At 40.5% G+C, this 15,210-nt stretch overlaps 1 protein-coding gene across 1 annotated transcript in view; it reads right to left on the reverse strand.

Annotated features, from left to right (window-relative positions):
- LOC137438238 (ATP-binding cassette sub-family C member 2-like) overlaps positions 1 to 15,210 on the reverse strand; it is a 124,770-nt gene that overhangs the window by 33,468 nt on the left and 76,092 nt on the right. Inside the window, exon 17 of the mRNA XM_078766457.1 lies at positions 367 to 521. Coding sequence (XP_078622583.1) covers positions 367 to 521 — 155 coding nt within the window. The remainder of the gene's footprint in view (positions 1 to 366; positions 522 to 15,210) is intronic.

The raw sequence follows: 15,210 nt of genomic DNA on the forward strand, positions 1-15,210 counted from the left end.
GCTCCGCCCCCAATGGGCGCAATATGCCCACTCTCGGCAGGACACAACTAGATCATGATATCAACCTCCCACCCAAGTTTCATCAAGATCGGATGATATCGGGTAGTTATGCTGTGGACACACACACACACACACACACACACACACACACACACACACACACACACACACACACACACACACACACACACACACACACACACACACACACACACACACACACACACACACACACACACACACACCGAATATCGTGGTCACTTGATAACTCGTGAACCAATATAGCGATTGTTACATTGTAGGAAAATAATTGTCTGTTACAGCAAAAATAAAACGTCGCTCAATACAGGGCACTTTCAACGCTACCTTGGAGAAACGGTTGACGATGCGCCCAATGGGTGTAGTATCAAAGAAGGTTTGCGGTAGCCGGAGGATATTCTCCAGCAAGCTGCTGTGCAGAATGGAAGATGCATGGATTGCGGCAACTACTATACTCACTGTTGAAAGGACCACAAAAAGACCTGCATGTCCCCACAAGAGAAATGACAAAATGTATGACTCAGATGATCGTTGAGGGAACTTTGAAACTATACAAAGCTGTATTTGGTGTTTTATAGTTTACTGCAGAGTGGTACTTCTACGTAGACTTCCCAACTATTCTTTATACACAAAAGTCATGGTTTCATCGGACAATGTCCTTTTTCTGATCATCACCGACATTTCAATCCTTATTGAATCCAAACTGTTCCTGATAAAAAAAAAGTCTGCACTGTCAATACTGTTGAACAACAACAACAACAACAACAACAACAACAACAACAACAACAACAAAACTGGAGCCAAAGCAGCCAAAGCAATTTTAGCATTGGAGACCTGTTTATGGAAAAGTTGACATGTTAATGGAACCAACAATAATGACCTCTGCCATCGAGGGTGACCGCAGGTTATGTTTACACCCGTTTGTCTTTTATTATATTTTTAGAATCATTTCACAAATACTCGTCTGTCTGACTGTGAGCAGAATATCTCAAATTTGTGATCGGATTCGGACAAAACTTGGTGGACAGGTTGGGTGTGTGATAAGGACGAATTGATTCGATGTTGGTGAAGATCTGAATCCGGATCTACATATGATATTTTAAAAAGTGTTTCTTTACCATTGACAGAGGGCTAAAAACGAAAAATAGCATAATATCTCAAACAGTTGTGGATTGATTATGACAAAACTAGGTAGGTGAGTTGGGTAGGTGACAATGACAGGCTGATAAGATTTTGGTTCATGTCCAGATCAGATCCGGCCTATCAGTGGGTTACAAAACAAACAGGTCAGCCAGACGGATGTATGCGCTATTCCGAGTGCCATCCTAGTTTATGTAGTGCAGTGATGTTGGAAGATTTCCAAGCAGGTGAAGATGACCGAACACAAATGACAGGGTGAAAAGGGCAGAGAGAGGAAGAGCAGGTTTTAGGACACGTGAGCTGATGGCATCCAGTCCAGTAGTCGAGTCAGAGTCAAGGGTTGTAAGAAACAACCCCACCTTCTCAGGTGCAACAAGCGTTACGCCTCGGTCCCCTGTCGTTGAAGTGATGTGAGTTGACAAAGTGGAAGACGCAAGGCGGCCATCTTGGATTTTGACGTGGTGACCCAATTTTCAATAGCGTTCTCCCTTATGCAAAGATACACGCACACACCAGATTAGAAGTTAGTAGTTCGTTTATTTTTCAAGATATTTCGCTCACAAGGTTCAGACATATATATGGTGGCGGCCATCTTCGATTTTGACGTGGCGACCCAATTTTCAATAGCGTTCTTCCTTGTGCCGCGATACACCCACACACCAGATTAGAAGTTAGTAGTTCGCTTATTTTTTAAGATATTCCGCTGACAAGGTTCAGACATATATATGGTGGCGGCCATCTTGTATTTTGACGTGGGTTGCACCCACACACCAAATTAGAATTCGGTCCTTCGCTTACGCACGCACGCACGGATGCACGCACGCACGTTCGCCCGCACACATGGACGGAGGGGAAAACCATAGTCGCCCTTTCGACGACTTGTGAGCGACGGGGGACAAACACAGTGCGACGGGGGACAAAAATGCAAAAATACATTCACACAGAGTCCAGGAGCAGTTGGGTTCGACAGAAAAATGGGTACTGAGAGTGAGGGGTTGAAGTTAAACTGTTCATCCTGGCAAAGGTATGCATTCTACCGAGTGCCATTCTAGTTCATTTTCAGCCTGATTTTAAGCATTCATTCCAAACTTATGTTTTATCTCTTGGTGTTCCTTAAGGCTCAAACACAAGTCTTCTCTCAACTTACTTATACTTCCTTTTTATTGTATATTTAGTTTGCATCCATAATGTAATTTTCATTGAAATAATAAAGATATTGCAAATTGAAATGATGAAAAATGAGGTGTTGGCACCTCTCTCACCAGCCATGGAACTTCAGCAAAGGTCTCACCTTTAATTAACCAACTCTAAATTTTAACTGAGAGCAAAGGCTCAGAGGTCGGACAATTCAACCAGAGTGGATTTTAAATGAGACCAAGCTGGACACATTTTCTAATCCTGGAAATATACCCTTGGGAAAAAGTGAATGAAGGAGTGTCCGTATGAGGAAAAAGGGTGGGGAGTAAGGAAGGGAGTCCAGGAAGGAAAGGGTCAAGAGAGAGGGAAATGGGACAGAGGACATTGGGTTGATAATGTATATCAGAGGCACGTGTATGCAATAAAGGCTCCAAAACCATACAGCATAGGTTTCCATCATAATCATTGGCGGCCCATCCAAACGCTTTGTGCCCACGTGGTCATGCACACACACGGGAACACAAACACAAACTCTCACTCACACACTCTCTCTGATGACGAGCTCTCATTTCCTGCAGCAGAGATATTCCTCACCTTTCACTGTAACATGGATGATCCAACCAATTTAACTGATAATCCACCAGGATGGTGAAGAGGTAGCATACCTGCCCTTGAGCACAGTACTGAAAGTTGACGGTTTGCCAACCGCTGTGTGAAGCAATATCACGTTGACGTTTCAGGGATTAACCCTTATCACATCCAGAGTCGACACTTGCTCTGATGAGTGGCTTATACATTAAAGTCGTTGTGCAATCTGTAAACTTCCCAAAAATTATTTCTCCTACTGGTACTTCCCCTCCCACCTGCACCTCATAATGACAACCTTTCCTTAAAGTCTCTCTTGTTCTTCTCCTGCCCCCATTGGCTCTTCTGATCACCTTGTCAAGGCCCATATCTCTCTGGCTATTGTAAGACAGCAACATCAACGATGCAGGATGACAGGTCACTATTATTTTTTGGATCTGCCATGTGATATGGCTCTCTGCACAGGTCTATTTGCAGGGACTTCAATCTACCCTCTCACAAAAGGTTTGGACCACCATCTACAAGACACCAAATATTGATACTGCATTGGAATACTTTCACAAAAGTCCACTTCTCTCATGCACCAGTTTATCCCATCCCATCCCATCTGTGACTTTCCATTCCCTCAACCCTGGTACAATGAATCTTGTAGGGAGGCAGTTAGAAGACTCAATCAGTTTGATTTCTCATCAAGGAAAACTAACCTGAATGAGGGTAATTTTCTTTCACGACGAAAGGCTCGCAACAAGTGTGTCTATTCTGCCTATAATTCACCAAATGTCCGACTGTTCGTCCGTTCGAAGGTACCGCAAAAACGGCTGAACCGATCGCAACGATATTTTGGGTGGGTAATCCTGGGACCCCCTGGAGTAAAATAGGCTATATTGTTTTTCCAATTTCATCAATGGTCTCCAGCATTTTAAGGTTTGGACTCCCGCATAACGTTATTTTCCCGGGTACCGCACGTACGGCTGCGGGTACCACACGGGTACCGCACAATCACAACCTGACGAATGAAAACACAGTTAAAAATAATGACCTCGGACAAAGACCTTTTATGAGGACATGGGTTGAATCCCTGCTTGAGAGAATGCCAACCCCCTCCCCGCCATCACGATCGTCTCTCCAACTCACAATCCCATGAGATATGCAGAAAGGACGACCCAAAACCAATTATCTTCTTATTGATTCGTATATAATTCGTATTCGTACATTATTTAAATATGTTTAAACCGCAGCCGTGATGCTGACGCCAATCCCCCCCCCCCCGCCCCACCCCCAGAATTTCCATGTTTTAAACGTTTCCCAGTGTGTACCCTGGATAAAAATAGGTACACCGTATCCCTGCGTGTCGTAAGAGGTGACTAAGAGGGTTGGCGTCAGGAAGGGCATCCGGCCATAAAAACATTGCCTCAAAAAGAGAACCATGACAATTACAACTACATGTGGGCAGGGTACAGCCCGAAGTGGAGATCGGTTTCTGAGGTTTGGGACATGGAATGCAGGCACAATGACAGGGAGATCAGGAGAAGTGGTGGAAGTATTGGTCAGAAGAAGAGTGGACATATGTTGTGTGCAAGAGACGAGATGGAAGGGAAGTGGTGTGAGAATGGTGAAGGGTCGGCAGGGACAGAAATACAAGTTTGTGTGGCAAGGGTGCCTGGAGGGTGTGAATGGTGTTGGTGTCCTGTTTTCTGAGGAGTTTGTAGACAGTGTGGTGAGTGTGACTAGAGTGAGTGATAGGTTGATGATGGTGTGGAAATGTAACTCATTGATTGGGACTGGTAACTCATTGATTGGGACTGGTAACGAAGCAGATAGACGATTTCGTAAATGAATGTCAGGAATGTGCATGAACGTGGTGAGCTCTTGTTCACCTGGTGACAGCTCCGGGCTAGAGCACCCCCCTATTGTGAGGTAAATGGAACTCGCAGCAGGAGGGGAGCGAGCTGGTGCCAGTGAGGCGACCGAGTAACGTTTGCGGAGAATGGATTAGGATTAGCGGAGGAAGGATTAATACTGCGGTGCCCATAAAAGAGTGAACATCTCCTTGACTCAACACACTTGTCCTCAGAAGCTCTGCCCGATGGAATGAACGCGTACCACGAGTACGGCGCTGCGGAGAAGACATCGGCCAAGGAAGAGGGACTATGCGGATAGAGTTACCTGGTCCATTGAGTTAAACGGTCGTTATTTTGTATTGGAATGAAAGTGAACAACCAGTTAATAAAGTCTGGATCTTTTGTAAACCTGTTTTCCGGTCATTGGTCTCGAGTCCCAAACCACTTCCACGACAATTTGGCAAGCCAGATAGGGGTCAATTTGGATACAGCATCTGAAAAGGTAAGAGTTATTCTTTGTTATCCTTGTCCAAAATATGATCTACGAACCTGCGTTTAGTTCTTGTACATACATGGTGGAGGAGGTGGTGTGGGGCTTGATTTGTCTGTGATAATGCCATTTGTCATTACCCAATCGGAAAATGATTTTTGTAAATACGTATTTTTTGCGCTGTCTAAATAAAATGTGCCAGGTCGACGCTGGTCATCAAGGGCCTTACTGTGACCTGGGAGCAAACGGAGCATGAGTGCACCATGCGGCCATTTGCTCCCAAGTCTTGTGAGGCCGGTACATTTGTTTAGCACTTGGAATACAGCTATTTTTTTCTCTCTCATTCAAATTGGATGAAAATCGCACTTTATATTTTTTCCCCTATTCCAATGTGCTCATATCTGTGGTACGGCTAGTGGGATTTAGATAAATTAAACGAAATTGTGTAGGACCAAAGCCGTGGGTACAAGGTTTCCCGCCATTTTCTAAAACACCTAAAACTCGTTCGATCAACATATAAATTAATGACAGACAACGCCATCTCATGCCGGTCCAGAATTATTATGAAATATGGCGATTGGATGAAAATTGCATACCGACACTCCCTCACTGTCCCTCATGTTCATTCCGGCTACCTGTCTCTTGCTCCCGCTCCTTCCCCTCCCTCTAGTTCCCATTGGCGGACGTTTTGCGAGAAGCAAAGCGTTTTGCAGGAAGCTTCCAGGAAGCAAAACCAGTGCTGTTGTTTTTTTTTTGACGAAATTTGTCAGACAGATAGCATGGGTGACACGGATGAAAATTGAGGATTTTTGAAATTGTTGTTGACTTTGGCCTATGTTGAATAAAATAGTTGTTGATTGAACTAGTTGACGGATATATAAATCCCATTCAAAGGTCAAGTGAATCGGATGAAAATTGAGGATTTTTGAAATTGTTGTTGACTTTGGCCTATGTTGAATAAAATATTTGTTGATTGAACTAGTTGACGGATATATAAATCCCATTCAAAAGTCAAGTGAATCGGATGAAAATTGAGGATTTTTGAAATTGTTGTTGACTTTGGCCTATGTTGAATAAAATAGTTGTTGATTGAACTAGTTGACGGATATATAAATCCCATTCAAAAGTCAAGTGAATCGGATGAAAATTGAGGATTTTTGAAATTGTTGTTGACTTTGGCAATGTAAGTTGAATAAATAGTGGTTGGTTCAATTTCAGTTTACTGATAAGTAAATCCAACGGTTTGGGAACATTCAAATGTTGGGTTTTGCTAACGTTTCCACAACGTCGCTACAACGTTTCACTTTAGTTGTTGCAACGTTTTGCTCCAACGTTTTGGGAACATTCAAATGTTGGGTTCTGCTAACGTTTCCACAACGTCGCTACAACGTTTCACTTTCGTTGTTGCAACGTTTTGCTCCAACGTTTTGGGAACATTCAAATGTTGGGTTTTGCTAACGTTTCCACAACATCGCTACAACGTTTCACTTTCGTTGTTGCAACGTTTTGCTTCAACGTTTTGGGAACACTCAAATGTTAAGTGAATCGGATGAGAATTCACGAGTTATTTAATTATTAGAAATTAATGAAGTACTTATTTAATTAATTACATTTCTTTCTCTTCTGACCATGAACTTGGTGTCGACCTGCAGGCCAAACCGTTGGTCAGATGAGCTCGATACCTTGACCAATCATCGTAAGTCACTTGATTGGATGCATATATTAATTATGACATCATAAGTCACGTGACATGGTGGCCATGGTGGATTTCTTGAAAACCTTTAAAATGCATCCCTGCGTTCATTTTCCAATCGATTGAGTTGAAATTTTGAACAATCGGATCTGGACTGTCGTTGTTAACGACTCTGGCATGCACCCGTCCAATCAGGATGGAGCGGTATGGTCCCCGGATCATCACTGCCCGCAGTTTTAATTAGTTTTACTTTTACCTTTCACTCTTTCTGTTCATTGTTCTCTTGGTCATACAATTTTTTGAAGACATGCATGTCATGATATAGGAAATGTTTGTTCTGTTGAACGGAAGAAATGTTTATGGGTAATTTAATTCAATGTGGTAGGTGGGCAACACCACAAAGCATTCCTCTTTAAGGTGTGTATAAACCCTGGAACATTCCAGCAATCAATACGATGCTGAAATGGTGTAATTTAATTCAATGTGGTAATTTAATTCAATGTGGTAGGTGGGCAACACCACAAAGCATACCTCTTTTAAGGTGTGTATAAACCCTGGAACATTCCAGCAATCAATACGATGCTGAAATGGTGTAATTTAATTCAATGTGGTAATTTAATTCAATGTGGTAGGTGGGCAACACCACAAAGCATACCTCTTTTAAGGTGTGTATAAACCCTGGAACATTCCAGCAATCAATACGATGCTGAAATGGTGTAATTTAATTCAATGTGGTAATTTAATTCAATGTGGTAGGTGGGCAACACCACAAAGCATACCTCTTTTAAGGTTGTGTATAAACCCTGGAACATTCCAGCAATCAATACGATGCTGAAATGGTGTAATTTAATTCAATGTGGTAATTTAATTCAATGTGGTAGGTGGGCAACACCACAAAGTATACCTCTTTTAAGGTGTGCATAAACCCTGGAACATTTCAGCAATAATGACGATTTTCTCATGTCACCTGGAATGGTGTAATATTGTGTAATATGGTCGACCTTGGGTTTGTTTGGGTTTGTTGTTTATTTTTGTGGGTATATATTTTTGTGTATTTTGTATATATTTTCACGACAAATTCCAGTTAACATCCTGCAAAATTTGCTCGTTTTTCTGGCCGAGTCGAAATTGCGTTGAATTCCTATGGCATGCGCCATTAAAAGTGCCGTGTAATGGTTGAGCTCCCTTTATTTCGTTTTGGTCACGCGAATGAGCAGACAAAATGACGAATGCTGCGGCTGGAGGAGTAGAAGCGATTTTTCTTTTAATTGTTTAATGATTATTCGATATTGTGATGACTTATTGTCAATATTAATACTCAGTGGTCAGGAGGTAGCCTTTTGCTATGTACAGGTTATTTATTGTTGAGTATACCACATAGCTGTGGTGATAAAGGAAATGTTTGTTTTTCAAAGAGATGATTATGATATGACCATGATTATAAAATCATGATTATTATTATGAATGATATCATAGGGTTCCGATGCAGAATGATTGCACGAACTTGGGAAAGAACTTTCAAGCCCTATGGGATAAATTGGGTATTACAAGTGATGGAGTTTCAAAATTTAGCATGATTGAAGGAATTTGACAGTCCCATTTCAGGACGTTTACGAAATTTATATTGCCAAGAGATTTGGGTACTATTAAAAGAAAAATGATGAGATATTTTTCCCAAAGAACTTTAATATCTGCCATCCATTTTGGCTGTCTCACGAATGAAGGATGAGTTGCCTTTAGTGGTTGCAAAGAAAATTTGTGGAGACCAGGCAAAAAAAAAAAAAAAAAAAAAAAAAAGGTCAGATATGACCCGAGGACAGAACAGTGATTCGTCAATTGACATGAGGTATGAACCAGAGGTGACGACCAATGATCTTCAATCTCAGTCAATAGATGGACCTGTCCTGACATCATTGGGGAAAGGGCTTACGCAAGGAGTCATCCAAAATGATTAATTTGATTTATTGATGAATATTGATAAATTAATTGAAATTGAATAATTGAATTGAACTGAATAAATTTAATTGAATAAATTTAACTGAATAAATTGAACTGAATAAATTGAATTGAATATATTGATTGTTTGATTGATGAAAATGCGGTCTCAAGAAAGAAGCTTTGATATCTTTGTGAGATATTATCAATGTGAAGACAACCTTGGAAAATTGAGCAAGGTGGTGAGTTTATATATAGATATATATGTGCGGTTACCATTGTGTGATTTCCCCTTCAACAGAGCGGACACCTGAGGATTCACCCATTTCATACTGACCCTTTGGCTCATCTGCAAATACTGATCTGTGAGATTGGATTGTGCAAAAGCCACAGGTGAGAGAGATTCTCTGGAAATCACCGTTTGAACAGGTGGAGAGATCCTTCCTGGAGGTACGAGTGAAGCTTTAGAGGAACAAGCTACAACACATCCAACGCTACTTTGATAAAAGGCGGAATGGGAAATGGAGCCTGCAAGAATACACAAGGACAACCAGAGATTCCACAAAAAAAGATACTTGTACATATCATATGTACGACCGTTATGGTGCCGAAGCTATAAGGCAGGTCGAGAATTGGTATTTGTGGACAAAGGGAAATGCTGAGGAGTTTCCAAGAGATGGTACATTTGAGCGAAGTCGATTGGAAAGATTGGGCCAAAGATTGAAAGCCAGGAAGAGACAGAATCTAACGGTAGACTGGCTTGCATTCCATCTTTGGGATAGTGAATCCAGACAACGGGAACAGCAAGAACGGATAACGGATCTAGAACTTAAAATAAAAAGGATACAGGATACAGTGGAGGAGACAAATGCACAACTGCCCTCGAAATTAGGAATGAAAGTGACAGTTGTCCCATCTGATTTCCAGTTGTCTCCCCAAAAAGGACGGTACAGAGAATTTTTTTCGTGTTTCAGAAGATAACGAGAGATTGCAGTGGCAAGTCAGGGATGTAGAGATGCAGCCCAGCAATACAAGTGCACAGGTGCACAGACCAGGCAACGACAGAAACCGGTGTTTCAAGTGTGGACGGATGGGACATTGGAAAAGAGGATGTCCGTATACCAACAGGAAGACAAGTTCATAGGGTAAACCAAGATCAAGGGTACCAGTGCTGACCAATACCTCAGACAACGATTAGGCCTTCATTGTGGCAAATCCCAAATGACGATTGGCCTCAACAAATTAGATTACTGGACAAACATGAATAACTGTCGATGATTCTTGTGTCTGAAAAGTTTTTTCGGAGCAAGAATTATTCATTTTTCTTTTGCTTGTAAGCAAATTGATAATTAATTGATCAAATGCCGAAATTGGATCTTTTATGTTGGGCACAAAATTTTAAATTTACAAAGTTTGGAACAATTGCTTTGCAATTTTTTTGGCAAACCAAGTGACAAGAGTCACATGATGATCAGGTGGGAATTTCGGACTATTGTTCCGCATGATTGATAGGTCAGTGGTCGACTGACATACAAATGGGTGGGTAGTCAAATTTGGATAAATTATTGTGGGAACTGTTAGGGTAATTTCAATGTGACATCATAGGGGTTGTCTAAGAATAAACTTTTTGGTCCATTTGTGTATTAGTGTTTATAAAATTGAAGGACAAATTTTGAGAAATTGAAATAAAGTTGACACCCATCCTGATCTGTAAATAAGGGTTCCAATGCAAACAAATACGCATAATGCATGCGTGTGTGGGTATTTTGTGTGTCAATGTTAGTGTTTTTGTTTTTGTGTATCAATCTTACAAGATTGTTGACACCGACAGTGTGCCTTGTCTGAAAATAGATAGTTCCATGGGGATGGGATCGCATATCGAGAGAATTCGTAAAATAAAAAAATAGAAATATAATTTGATTATGAAAATTATCACTTTCGTCAAGGGAGATGGAGAATAAAGATTTGATTTGCTGAGTTATGAGCAGCTATTCATTAATAGTAAAAATTGGGAGTAATCTTGGGATTCCATTGTGATAGAATTTATATGAGAATCAAAGCTATTTATGGATATGAGCTTCATAAAAATGTGGGAGTACAAAATTAGCCAAATTTTGGAGAGGTCTTACACTGACTTCCCAGAGTACTCTGCTCACGGATTATATATATATATAAACTTAAATTTTATCAGAATATAAATTGGGCTGTATGTATGGATGTGTATAAGGCATAAATGATATGGGAAAATAGTAAAGGAAATTTTGCTGGTTTGAACTATTGAGAGTTTTGAGTTCTGGAGTTCAAACAAAGTCACTGGTTAACAGATGAGAATGGATAGTAAATAAATTCATCGATGCTGGGTAAATCAAGTACGATATTACTAAGACTTATGAGAGCTATTGTTCTTCCTTACAGCAGCGGAAAATTATTGTAAAAAAAAAAAAAAAATTAGATCCAACATAATGAATCTATAAATGAATGTGATAGGGATAATACCCTCAATTTGTACTAATTATTTGATTGTGGGTAAAGGAATTAATTTATCGTAGTGAATTGTTAACAGCAGCCTGAAAATGTCCTGAGAGTGTGCATCCATGTAATCAGAAATCCCAGATTTGTTTTTACAAACAACATTTTGGTAGAGGTCTTGTGTGGACGAGCACTTCCTTGGTAGATAAAAAACGGTACTGCATGCTGGCAGCCACTTTTGCGGCCAGTTAGGCCAAACAAATTGAGAGGAAATTGTAGTTAAATACGTAAGTTACACATGGCTATTTGTAAAAAAGGAAATTTGTTGAGATGGGAAACATTTTTCGAAGGTTTATTAAAGTGTTATAATATGACATGTGGCAAAGCAAACTATTGGATGGGAAAATTAGATCTGGTTATAGAATAAATTTATTGACCCCTTGAAGTTAATTCTTCGAATCATTGTTTCACTGGCATTTTTGTTCACATTGGAAATAGTTTGGTAGAGCATTGGTTAAAACCTTTGGTTGCGGTATCTTGGAACGAATTGATAAACCATAGGAGATTGATAAGAATAGAAACAAATATGGACCCAAAATAGAAAGTTGGATTCATACCTCTCATTGCAAGCAAGCACATGGGGCTAAGGTGGACGATCCCACAGAAAATGAGGCTGCACCTAGCAGCCCAGCAGAACATTCAGTGGCGGATAAATGATAGTCGTGATTTACATTCATTTGAATTACATTTTAACACCCCTTGCATTGATAAACATTACAATTTCAACATTTAATATCCCTACTTGAATTAGGGAAGATAGTGACATTTATTTGCCTACATGACATACCATTATCTACTGATATTCACGCAACATGAGGGATAATGTATCACAACTACACTCATGATTAGGGGATTTAGTTCGACCCCGGGAGATAGGGGGATAGGGGGATCAGGGTAAGACAAATAATCTGATTTATGTTACATATTAAGGGATTTTCTTTATTTACCTTTTAGGAAGCTTGTTAGTTTGGTATATAATGTTGAATGTCATTGACATATAATTATGTTATAGGTATGAACATATACAAGGGGTAGCTCACATGTTTTACAGATGGCTACAGGTGGGACAAGAGGGAGCAAGATACCACGATTATATAAAAGGGGGTGCCTTTGCATGGTTGGGAAACACATTTGGAGGAGTAGCAGCTAAGATACTCAAATACTTGTTTGTTGGTTTAGTAGTTATATTGACAATTGTTTTAGTGGTGGCTTGCTTGAAAGCCTTAGTGACGGTGTGTTTGAATAAAGTAACCAACAACACGATGATAACGCATGAAGTGACAAATGAGGAAAGAAATGTGGAACCACAAGAGGAAGACTTTTATGGTGACATAAATACTGAGATTAAAAGATTAAATCAAGTGATGTTGCAAATGAATACAGTAGAATTAAGATAATGGCATAACGACAATGTTATGAGTTGTGTCAATTACAAGATCAGTGAACTCATATCACCACGAGTGACACACTGTTAGAAAAAAAAAAGAAAAAAAAAGGGGAAAAGAAAAAGTGGAGAGGAATTATGGTAATAATACATTATGCTTAATTTGTTGGTTTGGGAAAATTGTTGTTGGGAATTAGATATTCCCGTTTGTGATTGTAATCATATACAATTTATTTTCTTAGAGTAGTGCTAAAATACCTGCATGAGTTAATTTTTGAACTATATTAACCTGAAAGCATTTGTGGATGCTATTCTTAGTTGAGTAGTGAAATACATACCTGATTGAATATTATTTGTGTGACGCATATAAATGAATATAACTTTTAAATGTTTTTAGAAAAAACAACAAATTGTTGAATGTGAAACTGTCGGAAGACATACATGATTATGCTGATTTCATAGTAAGCTGTACCCTATCTGATTCAGTGTGTGTGGAAAGCAGATTCAGATGTGACTGAGCATAAGGATAAGACGAGATCACATTTGAAGGGGGTGCTAACAGAATTGGGAAGAAGTTCGAAAAAGAAAATTTGTGGCTAAAAAGGAAGTTAATCGTGGCATACACCCTCTTTCTCAAAGAATGATGAAGACATTCTCCTGTATAACTTGGAGATGGATGCTTACCTTCACCAAGGAAATTTATGTGACCATTTGCCTGGATCACACTGCAACATATGAAGGAAAGGCGATCACTTACTCTTGTTTGAAGGCTTCGAACATTCATCACATCAGAAGTTGCAGGACAACGACATTTTACCTGCAACCTCTGCGAAATGCGGGGACATATGTTATTACTTCACCAACTTCCGGGGAGCCAGCATGGAGCTGCAAACCAATGGCTGTGCCTTTTCACAACAGCTGTGCACGATTCTGCGGGCCACTCCTGGTATGGACCATGGATGACCTGAACACCATGGTCCCAACATAATTGTGGATGCATCCGGCATCCCTGTTCCACATCTTGCTGGCCAATCAACGTCACACCAAACTTGCTGCCCACTCATAATGAGGGAGGAGGCAAGTCGACTACAACTGGGTGAAGGCCTTGTTCAGGAATTACTATGGTTTACCGCAAAAGTGGCAAGAATGCTACATGGAGAGCAGGGTCAGTCTATGACTCCGCACTGTTACCACAACAGCGAAATCCTACACGAAGTAGTGCAGGTGTTATGAAGACAGAAAATGTTTCATACCTGGATTCAAACACAAGTGATCAGCCCTTCCTTTCAAACAAAGTCAACATTTGTGTGGAGGCAAACGTTTTTGCCAGATGGTGCAGATGCTTTACAAAACTTGAAAATGAAGTGAAATTGTTGTATCTTGGTGATGGTGAAGTGTTGTTTTGAAAAGATATTTGTGATGCAAATGCAATAGATTGAACAATATGGAAGGAGTCAATGACCAACGAAATGTTTTGTGATTCTTGCAGGATGACGGTGAATGCCTAAGGGAATTTAATTACCAAAGTTGTGGTTTGAGTACTTGTATGGATATTTACTTGTAGATATTGATTATTTACTTATACTTGTATTGATGTTTACTTGCAGTGATTGATTGTTTACTTATAGTGATGTTTAGATTAATGGTTAATATAAACAAAAACAAAAAGATGAGGGAATTGTGGAAATGTAACTCATTGATTGGGACTGGTAACTCATTGATTGGGACTGGTAACGAAGCAGATAGACGATTTCGTAAATGAATGTCAGGAATGTGCACGAACGTGGTGAGCTCTTGTTCACCTGGTGACAGCCCCGGGCTAGAGCACCCCCCTATTGTGAGGTAAATGGAACTCGCAGCAGGAGGGGAGCGAGCTGGTGCCAGTGAGGCGACCGAGTAACGTTTGCGGAGAACGGATTAGGATTAGCGGAGGAAGGATTAATACTGCGGTGCCCATAAAAGAGTGAACATCTCCTTGACTCAACACACTTGTCCTCAGAAGCTCTGCCCGATGGAATGAACGCGTACCACGAGTATGGCGCTGCGGAGAAGACATCGGCCAAGGAAGAGGGACTATGCAGATAGAGTTACCTGGTCCATTGAGTTAAACGGTAGTTATTTGGTATTGGAATGAAAGTGAACAACCAGTTAATAAAGTCTGGATCTTTTGTAAACCTGTTTTCCGGTCATTGGTCTTGAGTCCCAAACCACTTCCACGACAATGGTGAAAATGATGATTGGAAAGCTCTTGGTGAACGTCATCTCGGGATATGCTCCGCAGGTTGGTCGAAGCGATGAAGAGAAGGACAAGTTCTGGTGTGCGATAGAGAAGCTGATGGAAAACATGAAAGATGAGGAAGTTGTTGTGGTAGGAGGAGACCTAAATGGACATGTGGGAAGGAGTATGGATGGTTTTGATGGAGTTCATGGGGGTTAC

Source organism: Myxine glutinosa, chromosome 12 (genome assembly GCF_964187855.1).
Source record: "Myxine glutinosa chromosome 12, kmMyxGlut1.1, whole genome shotgun sequence".
NCBI lineage: Eukaryota > Metazoa > Chordata > Myxini > Myxiniformes > Myxinidae > Myxine > Myxine glutinosa.